Here is a 17823-nt window from a genome sequence, read left to right on the forward strand (position 1 = left end):
AACGCCCCTAGGCCGGAAGTCTAGAGCCATGAGCAACAACATTCGGATCTGTGCGACGACCGCAACGCCCTTACCCCTTCAAAGAAACCCGGGCGCCTCGCCCACTGTACCCTTCAGCTAGCGAGTGTATTGATTACGGAGCACAGCATTTCGCCGCAACTACGGGAGTGAGCCCTAAACTCATCAATGCGTCGCGACCACTCAGTTGGTAGATGAGGGGTTGTGCGGAGGAGTAGGCGATCTGTGTCCTCGTCTTTAGTGAAGTACGGCCATCGTCGTAGAGGTGCTGACGCGACAGAGATACTTCCAGCAAGAGGCTACATAGGAGGGCGCTCGACAATCTCGGGACATCGTCTCGAATGATGTTCTCATCATGCGCGTTGTTGACATGAACTGACAATGCTATGATCATGCATGCCGTCCCTGGATCTGCGCCATCGTCCCACGCCCTCATTGTCTGGACTCTGAAACTATTCATCTCGGTGTACCTACCACCTGTTCCGAGCACTCCACAACTTCGCCTGGTCCGCGGGCTGCTTGCTCGAACCGCACGGTCACACAGGCTCAACATACATGCACAGTAGTGTTTGACACGTCCCAGACCTCCCTCGAGTCCTAGCTCTACATCGAGCGCTCCTGCTAACCACCCATAGCATAGCGAAACTAGAACGTAGTAAGCTCCCGTCCTGATATGCTACTCATTTCCAACTCACCGTTCTTATTTGACCGCCAGCCCTCGACTTCATGTACCTCGCTCGTGGCGAACCTACAACATACCATCGCACGCCCGTCCACCTTCTCGCCCTGCTATCCATCTGTGTCACCAACCTTGTCTGACCGCAACAATGACCCACCACCAGCACAGCCAACCTTCGTTCTTCAACCGCCTTCCCATACCTATAACGGGCTCGCGGCGAAACTTGAACATACGCTAGTACGCCCGCCCGTCTTCTCGTTCGTCATCCCATGTGGATCACCAACCTTACTTGACGGCAGCGATGGGCCACCAAACCGCTGTTGGCTTCTACAAGTAGCGGCACAGCCAGCCCTCGTGTTCCTTGCACGGCGTCCCAGGTCTAAGTTCAAATGCACGTCGCTCGGATCCACTCGCTATGTATTTCAACGCGCTTCCGCCCGGATCGTCGCGTCCTTCCATGCATCATCGTATCTCCTTCGCTCATGCCTGCTTGCCTTTGGAGGCCCGTAGATCCTCGGCCCGCCCTCCGGCATCTGGCAGTTCCAGTGCAGTCTGACAGTGGAACTGCTCAGCGCTGGACAAACGCCGCACACGGTGCTCAGACGACTCATGTGCAAGCCCTTCTCAAAACACCGGGAGCAATGCTGTCGACGCCCGTCCTCTCGAGTCACTGCTGGGTCAGCGGTCGTGTCTGGGACGCAGAACCTGGACTCCGCGCTCACTTGCATCTGGCCTTCTCTGACTAGTTCGACAGGTGCTTCTAGGTCAATCAGCAGGTGGCGCGCGCGCGGACACACGGCGTCTTCATACATGCTCACAGTATGGAACATCTCGTACCGGTACTTCCATGGCTGCATCGCTACTAGGGCGGACCTTGCCTTGTTGGTTATGTTCGCCGCGCGTGAAGGCCTGAAGGGAAAGTCAACCAATTCATTCACAGTACGTCCGTGTTATTCGTATCGTACACGGGTTCGACGCTCATCCGTGGACAGCCTCATCCCGGCCACATCGGGTATAACGTATCATACAAAAAGAGAGGCGAAACGAGAAAGGGTGACGGGCAGAGCTGACGGCGCGTCTGCCCTCACATCCAGCCACCTTCGGACAAGAGTTTCGTACCTCTGCGTTATCAGGCTTGAGGTCGCCGTTCAGAGGCGCGAAGTACTTCCTCGAGTTATGTCGGTACGCGACGGGGAAGAACAGGCCCTCCTTCTGGGGTTCGCGTCGCGACGAGACGGGCGAGTTGCACATGAGCAGCAGCGAGGGACGTGAGCGGGACGAGGGATGACCTACCTGCCGAGTGGCCCCCTTCCGTGTATTTGAGCCTGATATTGTCCCCTGCAACCACTCCCCGTCCTCCGTCTTGATCCACACTGGATCTCCGTTCTGCATCGCGTACATGCGCGTCATACCTCAGCGACCGCGTACATAGAGAGGAGGGGGACGCGCAGAAGCGCGTAGCGCACCTTGAACTGCCATGATATTGGCTCGTCGAGCTCCTCCGGCTGGTACTCGATCGATGTCGATGGGGACGCGCGCTCGAACTCCTCGTCGCTGCTGTGTGCTGCGAACTCAGAGGAGTCGGCGCTGCTCGAGGTGCCCTCGCTGCTCGTCCGCGTGGTTGGGGGCGCGCGCTGGGCGTGCCGTGCGTTTCGTTTGGACTTGGACGAGATGGGCGAGGGTGGCATGATGGTGGTGGTTCGAAATCAATGTAAGCGGTAGGCTTGCGCGCGACGCGAAGTGGTACGACGAGACAGGGGCGGCTGGGCGCAGTTTGGGTCGGGCGGATGGCGAGGGTGGCGGCGGTCAGATGGTATGAGGAGGGCTGGCAGGGGCGGGCTTATATTAGAACTTGGGACGGCCAAGGCCACACGTGCGCATGGTCACTAGCCGAGCGGCCAGATACAAAGACCAGATCGGCCTCAAAGCCTCGCCCAGATGGCTCGCAGATCCAACTCTATACCCTCTTTTGTGCACCCATTCGTCCACCAGAATGTCCGGTCGATATGGCCAGGCGACGAAAGACGTAATGCGGCCATAACGGGCCTGCTTGCTTTGTGCGGTATTATTTGGCCGGCCATGCGTGACTATGGAATCCGGTCCGTGTCACTCCTCGACCACGCGCGATTCCCAGCGCGTTTGCTTGGAGATCGAGCAACAACAAGCGGCCATAGCGTCTTGGACAATGGGCAGTGAGGAGCAGTGTGGCCGTCGGTAGCCTCGTGCATCTGTCGTGCAGCCACAGACGCTTTATTTGGTGGTCGGACTACCATATCCGGCTCGCGTATTGTGGCTCCGTTGCGAGGCGCAATTATGACCGTACGCAACTCAAATCTCTTGCAAGGACCACAACCGTAACTTGACGACAATGGGAAAGGCGGTTGTCTGCAGTAATATTGTCAATAATACCCACCTCGTTGTCGTTCACAGTCTCGGGGTGCTTCAGTAGTCCACCCCGATATTAGGAGTACCCCGACTCGAACAAACAGTGGCAACCATTGTGAGGAGCAGCCTTCCATCCCACACCTACTTCCTTGGAATGGGAATATTGGCATGCACATGGGGCTGTGTGAGGCGTTTGGAAGCAGCGTGTGCTGCACAGGATCTCATTGTGGCACTGGACGCATGCCACTTCCGCGTCCACACTGACAACCAAGTGGCCCCACTCGTGAACACGTAGATCTTTCTCGATTGCATACGTACCATGGTTGATTTTCACCGTGTCATCTATCTCCGCCTCCAGAATACGTGGCTATACGTTGTCCGATAGTCGAATATGCCACTCCGAAACTGCGACTGCGAGCTTCAAGCGACAAGTCTCTCACGGCGTACTCGGTAGTGGGAATCAATGTAGCTTGGAAGTCCAAGTGGCCTGCCAGTGGGGCATTGCTGTCGTTTATATATCATCCTATAGACACCCTGTCACTGCCCTGTTACGCTACGGAGCGGTGCACCGTGCATTCAGTGGTATGCTGGCACGCGGCATCCGTATACAACTGTATACGCGCATGTAGTCTGAACTGGACCGAGCGCATTCCGCGCAGGCCGAGCATAGCATATAGCACACCGCCGCGCATTGCGGAAAGCAAACTGCCAGTTATACTCGTGTTGCTGAATGCTACGCATTCGTTAGATCACCGATTATAGCAGTCCTTCACGGCGGCGCACTGGAAGCACGAGGCCGTCGTGATAGGCCTCTCAACAGGATTTCAAGACCATTATTAGTACAGCCTATGAAGCGCATACTTACCTATAGTGACCCTCGCAGACGTCAACACCTCCCTGGGACGAGGATCACACTGGCTGATCAATCGCGGTCTTGCATAGAGCATATTCTCATTTCACTATATGCGGCACATACTGTACACTAGACGAATATACGAACAGTACGTACAGCGAAAGCGGCAATGCTACACAGCGATAGAGACACGGACACAGATGTGTAGACGGAAGATGCGAGACGGAAAAAGAGGGGTCATGGCATGTCATCATATCATCATACAGCAGTCAGTGCTACCTAACCAAACCAGCGTTAAGGGTTCACGACGAGGCAAGGCGACAGGAGCGAGCGAGAATGGACGGACGATGCGCTAGTAATGTTCTACGGACTGAAACGAAGCTTGCGTGGGGAGTAGACATTGTATGCGGCAGACGGAGACGAACGACGGACGGGAGCAGATGAGGCGCAGGGGTATCTCGACAGGGCAACACGACGACGACGACGACGACGACGCTGGACAGCTTTTCACGCTGACCGCGGACCCGACCGACCATTGCTCGAGCTCGGCGACGGCGTGCCCTTCACAGCAGGCCCAACGCCCGGGGGAGTCCCACCCGCCTGGTGCAGCACGATCTCGCGCTTCTGCCGGACAGGACTCGCGCTCCTCGCGTGGTGCGGCGGCCGGTCCTCGTCCATCGGTCCCGACGACGGACCTGACCCGCCCGGGCTCGCATGGCCGTGGTTGATCGGCGGGAGACTCATACCTGCATGTCCTGCGCCGATCGGTCGTGGATGCGGCGGGAGCATCGTCGGGAGCGCAGGTGCGGGTGACGGCGGGTAGCTCCGCGCCTCGGTCTGACGTGCCTCGGGCGAATGCGACGTGGGCTGCCGGCGGAAGGGGATAGGCGAGAGACGAGAGGGAACTGGAGAGGGACGTCCACCAGAGCCGGACTGCGGCGAGACGCGCCTGCCGTTTCCGTTTCCAGGCGCGCTGCTGATGCTCCCGACACGACTGCGCTTCATGTCGATGTTGCGATCGTCGGGACCGGGGCTGAGCGGGCGTTTCGTACCCGAGGTCGGAGGCGACGCGCGAGACGACATTGACGGCCGGCGATCGTGGTACATCATCGTGGGTGAGTGACCTGGCCCAGGACGTGAACCGCCTGGTCCAATCGGCCCGCCAGGAGGACCGAAGTTGCGCGAGTCAGCTGGTGGCCGGTTCGGCGCGCTCGAACCCGACGCAGCGAGACCCATGAGAAGCTCCGCGACGCCTGGCTCGTCGTAGTCCTCGTCGACGACCCTTGGGGGCGGTGGCGGCGCGCTGCCCGTCGGCGATGGCTGCACCGAACGACTCGCGCTCCCCGAGCCTGTCGAGCTAGGGTGCGGGCTGCCCTTCAGCTGCCTGTTGTAGTCAGCGCCGTACCCCGGTGTCTCCTGCCTAGTCGGCTCCTCCTTCACGCGCTTCGCAGGTGCGCGTCGCTTGCGCTCCTTCTTCGGTGCCTCGCTCGCGGCGGCGACGCTCCCGTTCGAGCTCTCCGAGTCCTTGTCCTTCGTGTTCCGGCGACGGCGGTCCTTTGGCTCGGGCATCCCAGGCATAGGCTGCTGTGGTATGCGCGGGCTCTCCGACGTCCGTCCATAACCAGCCGACACGGACGACGGGGGCATCCCACGGACGACACGCACCGACTCGGGAGACGGGAACCGGCTGTCCGGACGCATGTCTCGCGGTTCTACCATCTCGCGCTCAGGTTCCCGTGCGCGCTCGTACTCTCTCGGCGGGCCCTCGCGTGCGTCGAACCGAGGGTCGTACCTCCTGACAGGCTCGTCGCGGTGTGGCATCGGGGGTGATTGACCAGGGCCGCCTCCCATGACAGCAGGGCCAGGAGGCATGCCGGGGCGCGAGTCCCAGTACTGGCGCGGGTACCCAGCAGGCGACATCGGCGGAGAGCGGGGCGGCCCGCGGGGACTTGGTGCGAGCTGGGACATCGGCGGCGAGTGCGCGCGGGAGTACATTTGCTGCTGATGCGAAAGATACTCCGAGCCGGGACGACCGCGCCTTTGCTCGCGCTCCCACTCGACGTGCTCGGGGGGCATGCGGCGATCCCAGCCGGGCTCGCGCTCGGGCATGGGAGGCTCGCGTGCATACGCGTGTGGTGGAGGCGGAGAGCGTCGCGCAGAGATCGGGGTCTGACCGGGGCCGATCGGGGGGCGTCCGTCGTACGAAGGGCGTCCATTGGCAATCGAGGAGTGAGGGCGCATGGAATGAGGCGAAGGAGACGTCGACGGAGAGATGCGGTACTGGCCCGGAGCAGGCTCATGCGGGTGTCCAGGAGGTCCGCGCAGGGCGTCCGGGGGTCCTTGTTGCTGAGGCACAGGGTGATGGAGGAGGAGCCCCTGGCCCGCCGGACCACGCCCGTTCTCACGAGGCGGGTAAGGACCAGTCGACTCTCGCGGGTGGATGGGCGGACGGTCAATGTCCATCGGCGCTAGCGGAGTATGAGAGGGCATATGCCGATCGTCAAGTACCACTGGAGGCGGTGGCCCACCTCTATACGGTCCAGGTGACGAACGACCACTGCCGAGAGCCTGAGGAGGCATGGGCAGCGCCAAGTCGCCAGGTCCTCTCGAGTCCGTGCGGAAGATTGGCGTGGGACGCGAGTTGACGCCGGGCTGGAGAAGCATAGGCGGTCCCGACAAGCCAGGCGGCGGCATCATTGGGTTCGCGTACGCGGTCGGGTGGACATCCTGCGGGCCAGGAGCCGCGGGCAACGCGCTGCCAGTCGCCTGCGCCTGCTTCAATAGACCCAAACGCTGCGTGATCGCAGTGTTGCTCGGATCGAGTTCCGCCGCACGGGCGTACGCGTCGATGGCGTCCGAGATCTGGTTGTTGCAGCTCTCGTAAAGACTTCCAAGATCAAACCATACCTCGGAGATGTAGGGGTTAATGCGGATAGCGCGGGAGTATGCGTCAAGCGCGTCGCGGTATTGGTTGATTTGGAAGTAAAGGACACCAATCGAACACCAGAATGTCGGGTTCCGTCCGTCACGGTAAACGGCTTGCTGGTAAGCCTCGTACGCTTTGTTGTACTTCTGGCCTGCCATGTACGCACGTCCGAGGAGGTACCAACTTTGTGCGTCAGTGGGGTCTAGGCTCGCATGTCAGCTGAGGTATTCCCGTGGGAAGCGAGCTGCGTCCGGTGAACTTACCGGCTTCCAGACTCTTGGTGAGATACTGAATGGCAAGTTCTTGGTTTTGGAAGGAAGACCCGTCTTGGTGGTACAGCCATCCCAACTGTTGGAGAACTTTCGCATGGCCAGGATTGTCCCTGACGACACGTTCGTAGGCGTCGCGCGCGCGCATATGCTGTCAAGCCATGATCAATCTGTGATGTTCAGGGCGCACCGTACGATGTGATGCACTCACGTCACGCTGTTGCTCAAATACATGTCCGATCTGAAACCAGATGTCGGCATGGGCGAGGGGGTTGGGCGGGTTGCGGAGGATACGATCGAAACAGTCAAGCGAATCAGCGTACTTGCCCTGCTGCTTGTATATGATTCCGAGACGAAATAGTATCTCGTTCGCCTTGTCGAAGTCTAAAGCTGAAAATGAGCAAGAACATGAAAGGGGAACTTCGAAGCGGCACACCTTTGTCCATTTTGAGGACTGATGCAAACGCCTCTTCGGCGTGGTCCAAGGAACCATACCGGTCATATAGGATACCGATGCCGTACCAAAGCTTCGGATCCTCCTAAGTGCCGAGCGCGATATGAGACAAGTCCTGTGACGAGTTGGAGACGACGGTTACCTTGGGATTCGGCAGGAGATAGAGCGCCTGCTGGTAGGCAGCGTACGCCTTCTGGAGGTCATCCTGCATGAGGTAGCAGTGCCCTGCATCACGTGTGAGCGGGCACCGGTAGGACGGTGGCCAGAGAGCGCGTACCTAGGGCGCTCCACACCTCGCCGTTGTCTTGCTGCATGGCGATCACCCGCTGGAAGTAATCGACGGCCTAGAACGAGACGCACCAAAAGCGGATATTAGTCATAGATCTGCATGAGCGAAGCGATGACGCGGCGAGGGCGCGCCATAATTGGGCACGATCTCGGAGCTTATCTCAGGGAAGCGTGCCGAGGACCGCGGGGAAACACGCGTGGAGCGGCGATGGGATCTGGGACGCACCTTCGGATAATTCTCCTTGATCCGAGCGATGCCCGCGACCTGGGTTAGGCCGGAAAGGGAGATGGGGTTGTGGCGGAGCGCGTTCTCGTATGCCGACAGGGCGTGTTCCAGGTTGCCCATCTGCTCGGCGACTCGACCTGCACCATTGATCCGAACGGTTAAACGTCCGTCAGCGTGATTGGCCCCCGCCGCAGGCGCGGGTAAAGGTAATCTTACCTATCAATAACCACGTCTGCTCATTCGCCTGCGCCAGCTTCTGGATGCTCGAGGTCGGCGCGACGCCGTTGGGCACCGCGCTCGACATGACCGGTGGCGAGACCAGCTGCGGCGGCGGGTGGCTCGAGGGGCCCGTCATTGGGCCCGAGGTGGAGGGGATGCCGTTTCCGTTCATATGCGGCCCATGGCCGAGTTGTGCGTGCGGGGGCGGAGGAGGCAGCGAATGGGCGTGATGGGCGTGCGGGTCGTGTAGACGGACGTCACGCTCGGCCTGCCGGGGGGTGTGTCTGAGCGACATGGCGGGTCGGGGGCAGGCAGCGGGTGCTGCTGCGTGGGTAGGATAGGGGCGGGCTGGGCGAGGACGGGACGAATGGGCGGGCGAGGACGGTGAGGCGACAGGAGCGCGGCGGGCGCGGGGAGGGGTGGTATATAAGTGGGCAGGAGAGACCAGATCAGGGCCAATAAGAAGGCGATCAGAGATCGAAGACTACGCGCCTGCGATGGATCTGAGGATGGGTCGACGCTTGCCCGCGTTTCCAGCGCGCCTCGTGCCTGCATTGCCGCTTCCGGACAGACGCGCATCCGACGCGCTAGGCCCCGCTCGGCGACTTTCGCAAGGGCATATCGAGATCCAGATCTTCCTCAATTACGCTCCCCGTCCCGCCACGCCCGTGCCACCCTTCCAGCCTAATTCGGTCGCCCACAGCCGCCGCGAGCCATCGATGTTCCACCTTCCCTGCACTCCTCCCAGCCGACATGAGCCGACAGCCGCCGCACAGACGCCCGCCCTTCACTTCGCAGGTGGACATACCTGCCAGCGATCGTCTCCTTCGGATCTCTCTCCGTGGACACACTCTTGTTTTCAAGTTAGCTCGACACATGACAGCACACATACAGCAGGTGTCGTGCTTGCTGCGGTGGCCCCGGGGCGCGCACATACACCTAATTGTACCACACAACAGCCGCTTGTACGCTGCCCTGCTCTTGACTCACTGACAGCGGCGGACGCTTCGTTGCCGCATGCCCGCGGGGAACGCCGCTCGCGCTGTTCCACCTCCCGGAGTTCTCATCGTGTTTGATTTATGTTTGATACAGATCAGAGTTAGGATCAGAGCTTCGTCCCCATGCTGGATTCGGTCACCGCGGGCCGCCACACCAGGACGCCCTGCTTGTGCGAGTCGCAGTTGCCGCGCACGATCCAATCTTCGATCGGACCCATATGGCTGACGGGGTAAATGATTCGACCCTGGAAACGCTGAGGTCATCTGGGCCATCAGCGTCCTGTCCAGCCCAGGCCGACAGAGCCGACCCGCCGGCCGGAGAGCGACTGGGTGACCCGGGCGGCGACGCGCCGGACCCGCAGGCGGGTCGCGCAAAATGAGACGGAGTCAACTGAGAACCCGCTCGATGCATTATGCGGTGCCTGATGATCGTCCTCAGCCTCCTCGGAACGTGCGCAACGGCGCTGACGAGCCCGCTGCCGCAGTGAGATACACGAGCAAGAGCGGGTGCCGGGCGTGGGAGGGGAGCGCTGCGGTGCGTGAGGACCGAGCGACGGATACGCGTGTCCGTCTGCGTCGAACAGGAGAGGTCTGCGAACAGCATGAGGGTTCTCCCTCGGTTTTGCCGTGTTGGCGTCGTCAAGAAAAGGAGGACGTGCTTATGGCATGCCGCCGCGTCTGCGCGTCTCCAGGCAGTGCCCTTTCCCGTCTTTCACGGCGAGTGGGAGCCCAGCCGTGTGTGCGTTACTTGACTATCCGGATCTCAGATCCCCTGATCGGAAGCCGCCCTTGGGACTTGGGGGACGGTGGCGGACGGTGCAGTGCACTGCGCTCGCTTAGTCAGCCCGCGCAGGTCTCCCATCCGCGTCAAGCAGATGACACCAGCACACTGCCAATTTGACATCCCGCCAGTGCGAGCCTGCGAGGCACACCCGCTAACTTAGGTCGCCCGCATGGCGGCTCGACGAATTGCCAAACCAGCTATCAGACCTGGGGTTAACTCAACATTGTATGCATGACATCTCCAAGACATGCACCGCAGGGCAATTGCACCCATGCCAGTTCGCGCTCAAGTCGGAGTACTAAGTGAGTTATAGGATGCTTCCGTCAGGGCACGGCGCCTGAGCCTGCAGTATCCATTGCACCGCTATCATACCGGGACATACTAGACGCTCGGTGGAAACCCGATATGAGACCTTCGCATTCCCTGCTTCATTCAACCACCAGAACCACTTACGAAGCTCCATGCAGGCCGCGGCGATCAGGGATGCTACAGGCCGTATGCCATGACGGAGGCAGTTGCGGTACACCTGGGTTCTAGCTCGCGTTCCGGAACCCACCTCGCACGCCTGCGGGAAGCAGCTCTGGCGGAGACGAAGCGCGGGAGACGCAGACGTAGCTCCGCATCCACGCCCGCTGGCGGAAGGACTTTGCACGGATGTAACGGGAGCACTCGGGCCGTGGAGGTTTAGCGCGGCGGGAGCAGAAGAGCAAACAGGCCCACCTGACCTGGACGGGCGATGATCAGACCCTCGTCACCGAACGAACGTGAGCATGAACGTGGCCGTGGGTGAACGGTAGCGTCGAGAAACCGAAGACGGGAAGGAAGATGCGGCTGCGAGATAAGGCCCCTCTCCTGATTCGATGTCTCGAGGTACCGGATGTTCACGCTGAACGATATGTGGACTGGGCCGCCGCGCGATCGCCTCTGGTGATCCCATTTCGGAGATGGTAGTGCGGGCTTCGGGCTAGATGCTATAAGGTACGACCTGGAAGCTGTCTGGCTGGCAGTTCCCCGATCGTACGGCGCAGATAGCGAACGACGTCGATGGGTATAGCCCGGGAGGTCGCCACAGACGCTGTGACGAACGAAAGCGAGAAGGTAGCGACTCAGTTCATGAAATAGCCTTTGACTTACCTACTCGAACTCATCCAGACCCTAAGTGAGTTACCTGAGACGCGCGACGGGGCGTCAGGAGAGCCTGTTGGGAGCCTATCAACGGCGGGGCATATCAAGGTTCATTGCGTCCCCTTTCGTAACCCCTTCCCAGGGGCAAGGCATATTAAACCCTTGGCAGGAATAGCTCGCACCCTCGAAGACCAGGTCGGGTTCGTATCGCACGCCAGGGCCGTAAGCTTCTCGTTCTTTAGGGCTCGCCCGCGCACGGTGAATGGAAGGAGTGCCGAGATGACGCTAAGGTGGTGGTGAATATGAATCCGCCACCTATGAAAAGAACCGCACCAGGCGATCACTCCGCCTGCGGACAAACTGCAGATCATGATCTGTCACATCAGCCTGTGGGGACGGTTGCCAGGCCTCGCGCACCTTCCGGCCTAACCGCCTGGAGCAACCGGCCTTTCGAACGTTGGTCAATCAAGATCGCGTGAAGCCGCATTCGGCCGCATCGTCGACAGCCCGCCGCATGCTGTGGCGGCCATTATTGCAAATGATCGTACGCCCCGGATACATATTATGATGACCCTTCCGAGCGCACCGTCCCAGGCTAAGGCTTGAGGCTAGCGCTGCAGCCTCCTGCGCCGCTGTTCCGAAATGTCCGAGACACCCACAATTTGCAACGAGCAAAGCAGAAAAGCAGAAAACCGGCGTGCAGCGTACTATGTACAGTAGACACCGTGACGGCGACGCACGACCCGACGCGGACGGAGATCATCCCCATAAATCAGGAGGATCCGTTTGAGGACGGCGGCCCACGGACCCGCCGCCCGATGTGATTTTCAAGATCACATTTGCGGGTGCAGGATGTTGGCGCTGAGCCTCTGTTCGCGCGCTGTTGCCTGATAAGGCAGCTTTCCATGACCTTCGGACCGCTTCGCCCGGCGCTCCCTCTTTTACATTCTGTTTGATTCCGCCGCGCACCGCCACAGCCCTCTGCCACGTCGACCCGCGCATTATCCAGCTGAGCTTGATCGGTCCCGCGCGGTCGTCCCTTTCTTCAACGCGCTCGTCGAGATCAGTGCTGTCCACGTCCGCGCCATCGCTTCCCACCTTCCCACCTCCGTCCACGCAACTTTCGAACCCCTTCATTCATCCGAGCTCAACTGCACCGCCGACGCTATGACTCGTGAGTGGCACGCACTCCCTGCGCCCTGACACACCTCGATTCACTGAGAAGATCCCTCTCCGATCGGTGTCCCCGTAACGCGTCCGCACACATCTCTGCCAACATCCAATCACGCGTGAACCGCCCGCGAACGGCCCGTACGCGCACGACGATGTAGGAGGCAACCAGCGCGAGCTCGCACGCGAGAAGGCGGCGAAGAAGCAGCCGAATCCAAGCCGAAGGAGAGCGGGACGTCGCTGCAGGCCCGGAAAGAGCGGTGCGTGTCCCCTGTACGCTGCCGTGACCGCTCACTAAACTTTTCCGCAGAGACGCGGAGGCTCTCAAACAGAAGCAGAAGGTGAGCACGCGCAGTTAGATCCTCTGCGGGTCGGAAGTTGATGCAGTCCCTTCCAGCTCAAGGAAGAGCAGAAAGCCGCCCAAGGAGGAGGGGGAGGGGGGACCAAATAGCATTTCCGCCTGCGTGTCTGCGCGTGGGCGGTGCCCCTCTTCCAGGCCGAAGCTGACGCTGTCGGATTGGCAGTGTTAGGTGCTAGAGAGGAATGAAGGGAAGACAATAGAGAGCCGAGGACAAATGGACCTGAAGGACGTGGACGCCTCGCCGCGCATGCGGTACGAGCTACGTTGCTGTTTTGCTACTCTGAATACGTTGTGTGCCTGTTGTGTATGCGTGGTTCGTCGTATTTATACTATTCATTGTACACCCGAGTTCTCGGATCCACCTGCCAATCCCCGCTCTAGTTGTCGTGGTGATATTTATGCGTACATTCGTTCATTTGTAGGTGTCCGATCGCCCCGGATGGAACCCTGAACGCGTCTGCAGCAGGTCCTGACATGTATCACGTCCGCCGCGCGCTACCAAACGAGCGAAGAACAGGCTCTGCCAACCTGCACACCAGTCCTATAAGTGGGCCGGCGGTAGCTCGGGACGCACAACTTGCGGCGCGTAGAGCGCACAGCGAGTTACTCGGCCCCGGTCCAATAACCAGCGTCCAGCGGACGTTCTTCCGTAACTCAAACTTACGTGACTGAAGCTGCCACAGCCGTGCGCGCGCCGCAACAGCGTCGGGTGTCACCGGGGCTCTCGCGGTGAATCACGCCGTAACGCGCATCCGATGCCTGCGTCGGCGTCATCCTGACACACTGATCCGGCGACGCATTCATACACACGGTGTGTGCGTCGACGAGCGGGCGTGACTGCGATGATCGCTAGAGGGTCTGACGTCTGATTGGTGGGCGACGGACGCGGGAACAGGGTTGGCAGCGCGCACGTAACGCAGTTACGCACTGGGCGGTACCTCCGCCGGCGATTCAGGCGCACTTGGGCTGGGCCCCGAATTCGCCTGCTGCTTGACGTGCACAGCACGATCCCAGATCGAATAGGACGGGGATGGTGATGGCTTGACGAGAACAAGGACGTGTTCTTTCCACAGACGGACACTCGTTATGTGCCACCATCTGCGTGTCGTCACTCGGTAACGTTACAGCAGTGATCGTATCCCACTTTGCGTCCAGGGGCAATTATAACGTACTGGGAAGATCATCAGCCCTCTAGCACACTCCCGCCATCACGCACTTCCCATCGGCCACCATAACAGCCACGGACGCAATTGGGATAGACTTCGCATTGCGTAAGGCGCGCAGACTCGCGAACAAGACGCGAAGACGGAGATGGGATGGAAGCCGCCCATGGTGGTTGCCCAGCGCACCCTGCGCGGAAATGGAGAAGAGGCCCCGGTCAGCAGGTGCGCTTCGCTGAGCTCACCGCGCTAAGGACGGCCTCCGCGTGCTGGGCCCGCCGGACTTAATGCGGCCTACCGCAGGCAGTGCGTGCCAGGGAGGACCGAGCGCGGAAGCTAGTCTGCTCGTTCGCAGGCCGGCGAGAGAAGGATGGGCACGCGGCAGAGAAAAGAAAGAAGGGCGGAAGGCGTCTGTGTGCATGCTCCGAGCTGCGATCGGGGGTGCCCTATGGAGGAAGCCTGTGTGCCATGTCCTATGCAAGCCGCTGCCGGGATGTCCTCGGACGCTCCGAAGCGGGGGCAGCGGCGGAAGGACGATCCGCTGAAACTAGCTTGCGATTGCGGGCGATCGTGGGCCAGCCCGGCGATGGCGCGTTGTGCGTGCGTGGTGCGGGAGGCGCACGCATTTGAAACGGCCTTTCCCGATATGGGCGTTGGAGGAACTGAGTTGCGCGCATAGGACGCGTCGACGAGCAAACGCGGACACGTGTCCCGCGAAGGTCCAGGGAGTGGCAGGTTCTGAACTGTCTCCGCGCGAAGTGGATCAGCGATGCTGCGAGCGACTGAATGCGCGCGAATACGGCAGGCAGGATCCGACCGCAGCAAGTGCCCGACGACGTATCAATCCCGGCCTTCCAGATCGCACAGCTGTCCGAGTGCCTGTCCACTCCGTCCTGATCATGACACGGCCTGACGCGGTGGTGGCATCCGGATCACGACGTGGCGGCTGTCAGACTACATACACTGGCAGCTGGAGCATCCATATGACAGCCCGCGTGCCAGGCTGGCGAAGGAACCGAGCTGACGGGCGAGCAGGATGTGATATGTCCGTGCAGAGTCGAATGTGATGGGCCCTCGAAGCCGATATGTCCGGACGCGGCCGGAGAGCTACTTTGGCGGATCGCAGTCTTCCCTCGCTTCGTGGTAAGCACGCCTGGAATCCGCTGTGCAAATGCAACGCTGCGCATCGGATGGCGTCAGGACGGGTTGCGCGACGCCACAAAGACGCTCTGCAGCAAATCACATACCTCGGGCTCAGGGACCACCCATGGCAGCCGAGCATTGTCCTGGTGGAAGCCCGGACACAATAGGCACAGCATCGTGGCCCGCCTACTCCAGCAAGACCCCGACTGTATACGCGGGCCCAGTTAACTTTGGCATCGCAATACAATTGTGTGGACGTACCGATGAATTTGACTGCACATTTCCGCCACGTCACGAGGACACCCGTCCAGGGGAACTTCAACCCGATTGCGCGGCTCCTGTCCTGGGGTGGATGACAGACACAGCCGCCAAATTTGAGCCTGAGAGCCGCAGGAGGGAGCCGCGGACGCAGGCATCGAGATTGCGCGAACCGTATCAGCTCGACCTGGGCGTGCCGGTGGAATGGAAATGGAACTGGGCTCCGAACGGGCGGCCTGCGCGTATTTCATTTCGGAAGGGGGAGTGACGACTGGGGCTACTTACTGTATCAGCTCCGTGCCCAATAGGCTGTGGCTTCGGTGATCGGGCGGACGCGTCCAGCGGCTGCCGATCTTCCTCGTTCATACGTCCAACAACTGCGTCCGGCTGACCAATGTCCGCCATGGGAATCGCACCCCCCTGGATCACATATGCGTTAGCGCGACAGGAGGCTAACTCAGCGAAGGTGCGCGTGGGCGTCACCGGCATTTTGGGCTGCTGATCACATCGATGTCCCGATCCATCCTCCACACCAGAAAACGGCTACGTTAGCAGCGAGACGCGCCACGCCGCTGCCAGCCGTACAATGACCACCAGACGCAGGCCACTACGCGACGGCTATAGAACGCGGACGTCGCCATCCTGCTCCCCCGCTCGTCAAACCGTGCCCCGGCCGCGCCGGATGCGGTCAGTCGAGTTCGGTAGGCTCGTTGCCTGCCTGGCGCCCCTGCACCAACGCTCCGTGCTGCCCATGCCGATATCGCGAAAACTGCGTCCACCCTGACCCGAGCCCGAGCGTCCGACGTCCATCCCCAGTCGCGCGGGTCCCACACCGGGTGCTATTCCTAGCGGCTACGTTGTCCCCGCACTATCGTGGCAGACGCTGCATGACGGGCCCTGTGCTGCCCTTCGTTTCATAAGGATGGTCCAAGGGGGGCGCTCAACCCGAGCGCCTTAGACTTGCGCCATTGTCCATCAGCCGCTACAAGGGCAGGCCATTCCCTTCTTATCCTGGTACTGACGAAGCGATGCGACGGCCCATCCAGGGCCAGAGCACAGCAGCTCGCCATTGATTGATGTCACCGCGAGGGCACTGAATGAGCTTCCTAGTGCGCGATCCTCGTGCGCAGAAGCCCCGCAGGTGTGGTCAAGCTCTCCCCACATCCGCGCCGCAGACGCTGCTGCGAGCTGCCCGCGCCATAGGAGGCAACTCCCCGAACCAGCGCGCGGATGCGGGGAGATCACGGCCGCATCGGTGGGAGCGCGATCTGTGCTACGGGTCATCGACAACCCCTGGCTGCTCCGAGGCGTCGTGCGCTCGGCCGCAGGGCCAGCTCCCTTCGGCGGAGCATCGACTGGAGGCGAGGTTAAGTTATCTGATAGACGTGATTGTGCCGGCATTGGAGGCGACCTCGGGAGTTGTCCGGTAGCGTAACGTCGAATCTGGGTGGACAGACAATCAGGTAAGCCGGGTTCCCACTGATGTATGTAGATGCGTTGACCAACTCCCATTCAGTCGGCCTTGCGGCTATGTGACTCGATCGAGCTAACGATGAACCGTATCACGCGTCCATGCGTTCGCGCTTTCCGATCCTTGCAGGACCATCATCGTGATCATGCACTCGCCGCATCTTCCCAGAAAGGGGCCCGTTGAAGTACCACTTCGCGGGGACGGACTTGTCGGATGCGCGAGCTAGTATTACATAGCTCGTACGTGCGCATCCTCAGTGGGCCCGTCAGCCCTCGCACATCCCGTTCCGCCGTCGAACTAGTGTCAATGAAAGACTTACTGATATGTGCGCCAACGCCCAAGCGACACGCATGGTGGTAAGGTCCCCATGGCTAGACCAAATGCGGCGGGTAGGGCACTCCAGAACGTCGACTGATCCGCGCGCAATCGTCCACCACGATGCACCCGCGCGCCTGCGTCCCAGACCGTACACGTCTCTTACGTAACGTGCATCGTAGATGTGCATATGCGTGCTGCGGGGTGGACGTGCGCCCCTGACGGAATGGAAGCAGGGCGAGACGCGGCGGTGCGTCAGTGGCACGGGCAGTGGGAGATCCGGGATGCCGATGGGGATGGCGCACGCGTCTGAACAGAGTGCGAGGTGCACGGTGAGTAAGTAAGGGGCAGAGCAGAGAAGCGGGACGGACGGACGCGCGGCGTGGGACGGTTTCGACGCGACGGGGATCCGGCTTCTCGTCTCTCGAACGGACTCTGTGAAATGCATGTGTTCAGATTTGAATGGATGGGCGGGTGGACCAACGCGTGGGGACCATCCCAGTCTGAGCAAAGTCCATCATCGCCACATGCCACTGGCAGGCTGCATCCGGTATGGAGTGCTCGTCGAACAGAGCTTGATCGCGGGGGCTGCAGAGATAAGACATACTTAGGATTCAGAGAATGTGTGAGTGGACGCATATAGACAGGACGACCCGGGAGATCCACGCACCGCGACGAGTCCGCCATCACTCACTTCCGCGTCCATTCACATGCGAAGCTG

At 60.7% G+C, this 17823-nt stretch overlaps 5 protein-coding genes across 5 annotated transcripts; all 5 read right to left on the reverse strand.

The window, feature by feature from the left end:
• Positions 1–1177: 1177 nt before the first annotated feature.
• On the reverse strand, positions 1178–2385 carry B0H18DRAFT_1121466 (uncharacterized protein; the record flags this gene model as incomplete). The annotated part of the gene is made up of 4 exons (XM_048034341.1): positions 1178–1249; positions 1817–1909; positions 1991–2083; positions 2164–2385. The coding sequence occupies 4 exons, from the start codon at positions 2383–2385 to the stop codon at positions 1178–1180; spliced, it is 480 nt and encodes a 159-aa protein (XP_047890717.1).
• Positions 2386–4008: 1623 nt separating this feature from the next.
• On the reverse strand, positions 4009–8704 carry B0H18DRAFT_936074 (uncharacterized protein). Its single transcript, XM_048041797.1, has 8 exons — positions 8315–8704; positions 8099–8235; positions 7862–7928; positions 7727–7809; positions 7567–7669; positions 7342–7514; positions 7125–7281; positions 4009–7063 (listed from the first exon to the last, which is right to left on the reverse strand). Exons 1-8 carry the CDS (start codon positions 8610–8612, stop codon positions 4443–4445), a joined length of 3639 nt encoding a protein of 1212 aa, XP_047890718.1. The 5' UTR covers positions 8613–8704; the 3' UTR covers positions 4009–4442.
• Positions 8705–12070: 3366 nt separating this feature from the next.
• On the reverse strand, positions 12071–13233 carry B0H18DRAFT_1021482 (uncharacterized protein; the record flags this gene model as incomplete). The annotated part of the gene is made up of 3 exons (XM_048029540.1): positions 12792–13233; positions 12705–12735; positions 12071–12654 (listed from the first exon to the last, which is right to left on the reverse strand). Coding segments are annotated over exons 1-3 (344 nt in total), but the record flags the coding sequence as incomplete, so codon positions are not given.
• A 1487-nt stretch (positions 13234–14720) lies between these two features.
• B0H18DRAFT_566002 (uncharacterized protein) lies at positions 14721–16048 on the reverse strand. Its single transcript, XM_048038617.1, has 4 exons — positions 15602–16048; positions 15320–15552; positions 15163–15264; positions 14721–15094 (listed from the first exon to the last, which is right to left on the reverse strand). Exons 1-4 carry the CDS (start codon positions 15803–15805, stop codon positions 14848–14850), a joined length of 786 nt encoding a protein of 261 aa, XP_047890720.1. The 5' UTR covers positions 15806–16048; the 3' UTR covers positions 14721–14847.
• Positions 16049–16196: 148 nt separating this feature from the next.
• B0H18DRAFT_566139 (uncharacterized protein) lies at positions 16197–17089 on the reverse strand. Its single transcript, XM_048038619.1, has one exon. The coding sequence runs from the start codon at positions 16826–16828 to the stop codon at positions 16292–16294; it is 537 nt and encodes a 178-aa protein (XP_047890721.1). The 5' UTR covers positions 16829–17089; the 3' UTR covers positions 16197–16291.
• Positions 17090–17823: the final 734 nt, after the last annotated feature.

This window comes from Fomitopsis serialis (assembly GCF_022376445.1).
Source record: "Fomitopsis serialis strain Sig1Antser10 chromosome Unknown B0H18scaffold_61, whole genome shotgun sequence".
Classification (NCBI taxonomy): Eukaryota; Fungi; Basidiomycota; class Agaricomycetes; order Polyporales; family Fomitopsidaceae; genus Fomitopsis; species Fomitopsis serialis.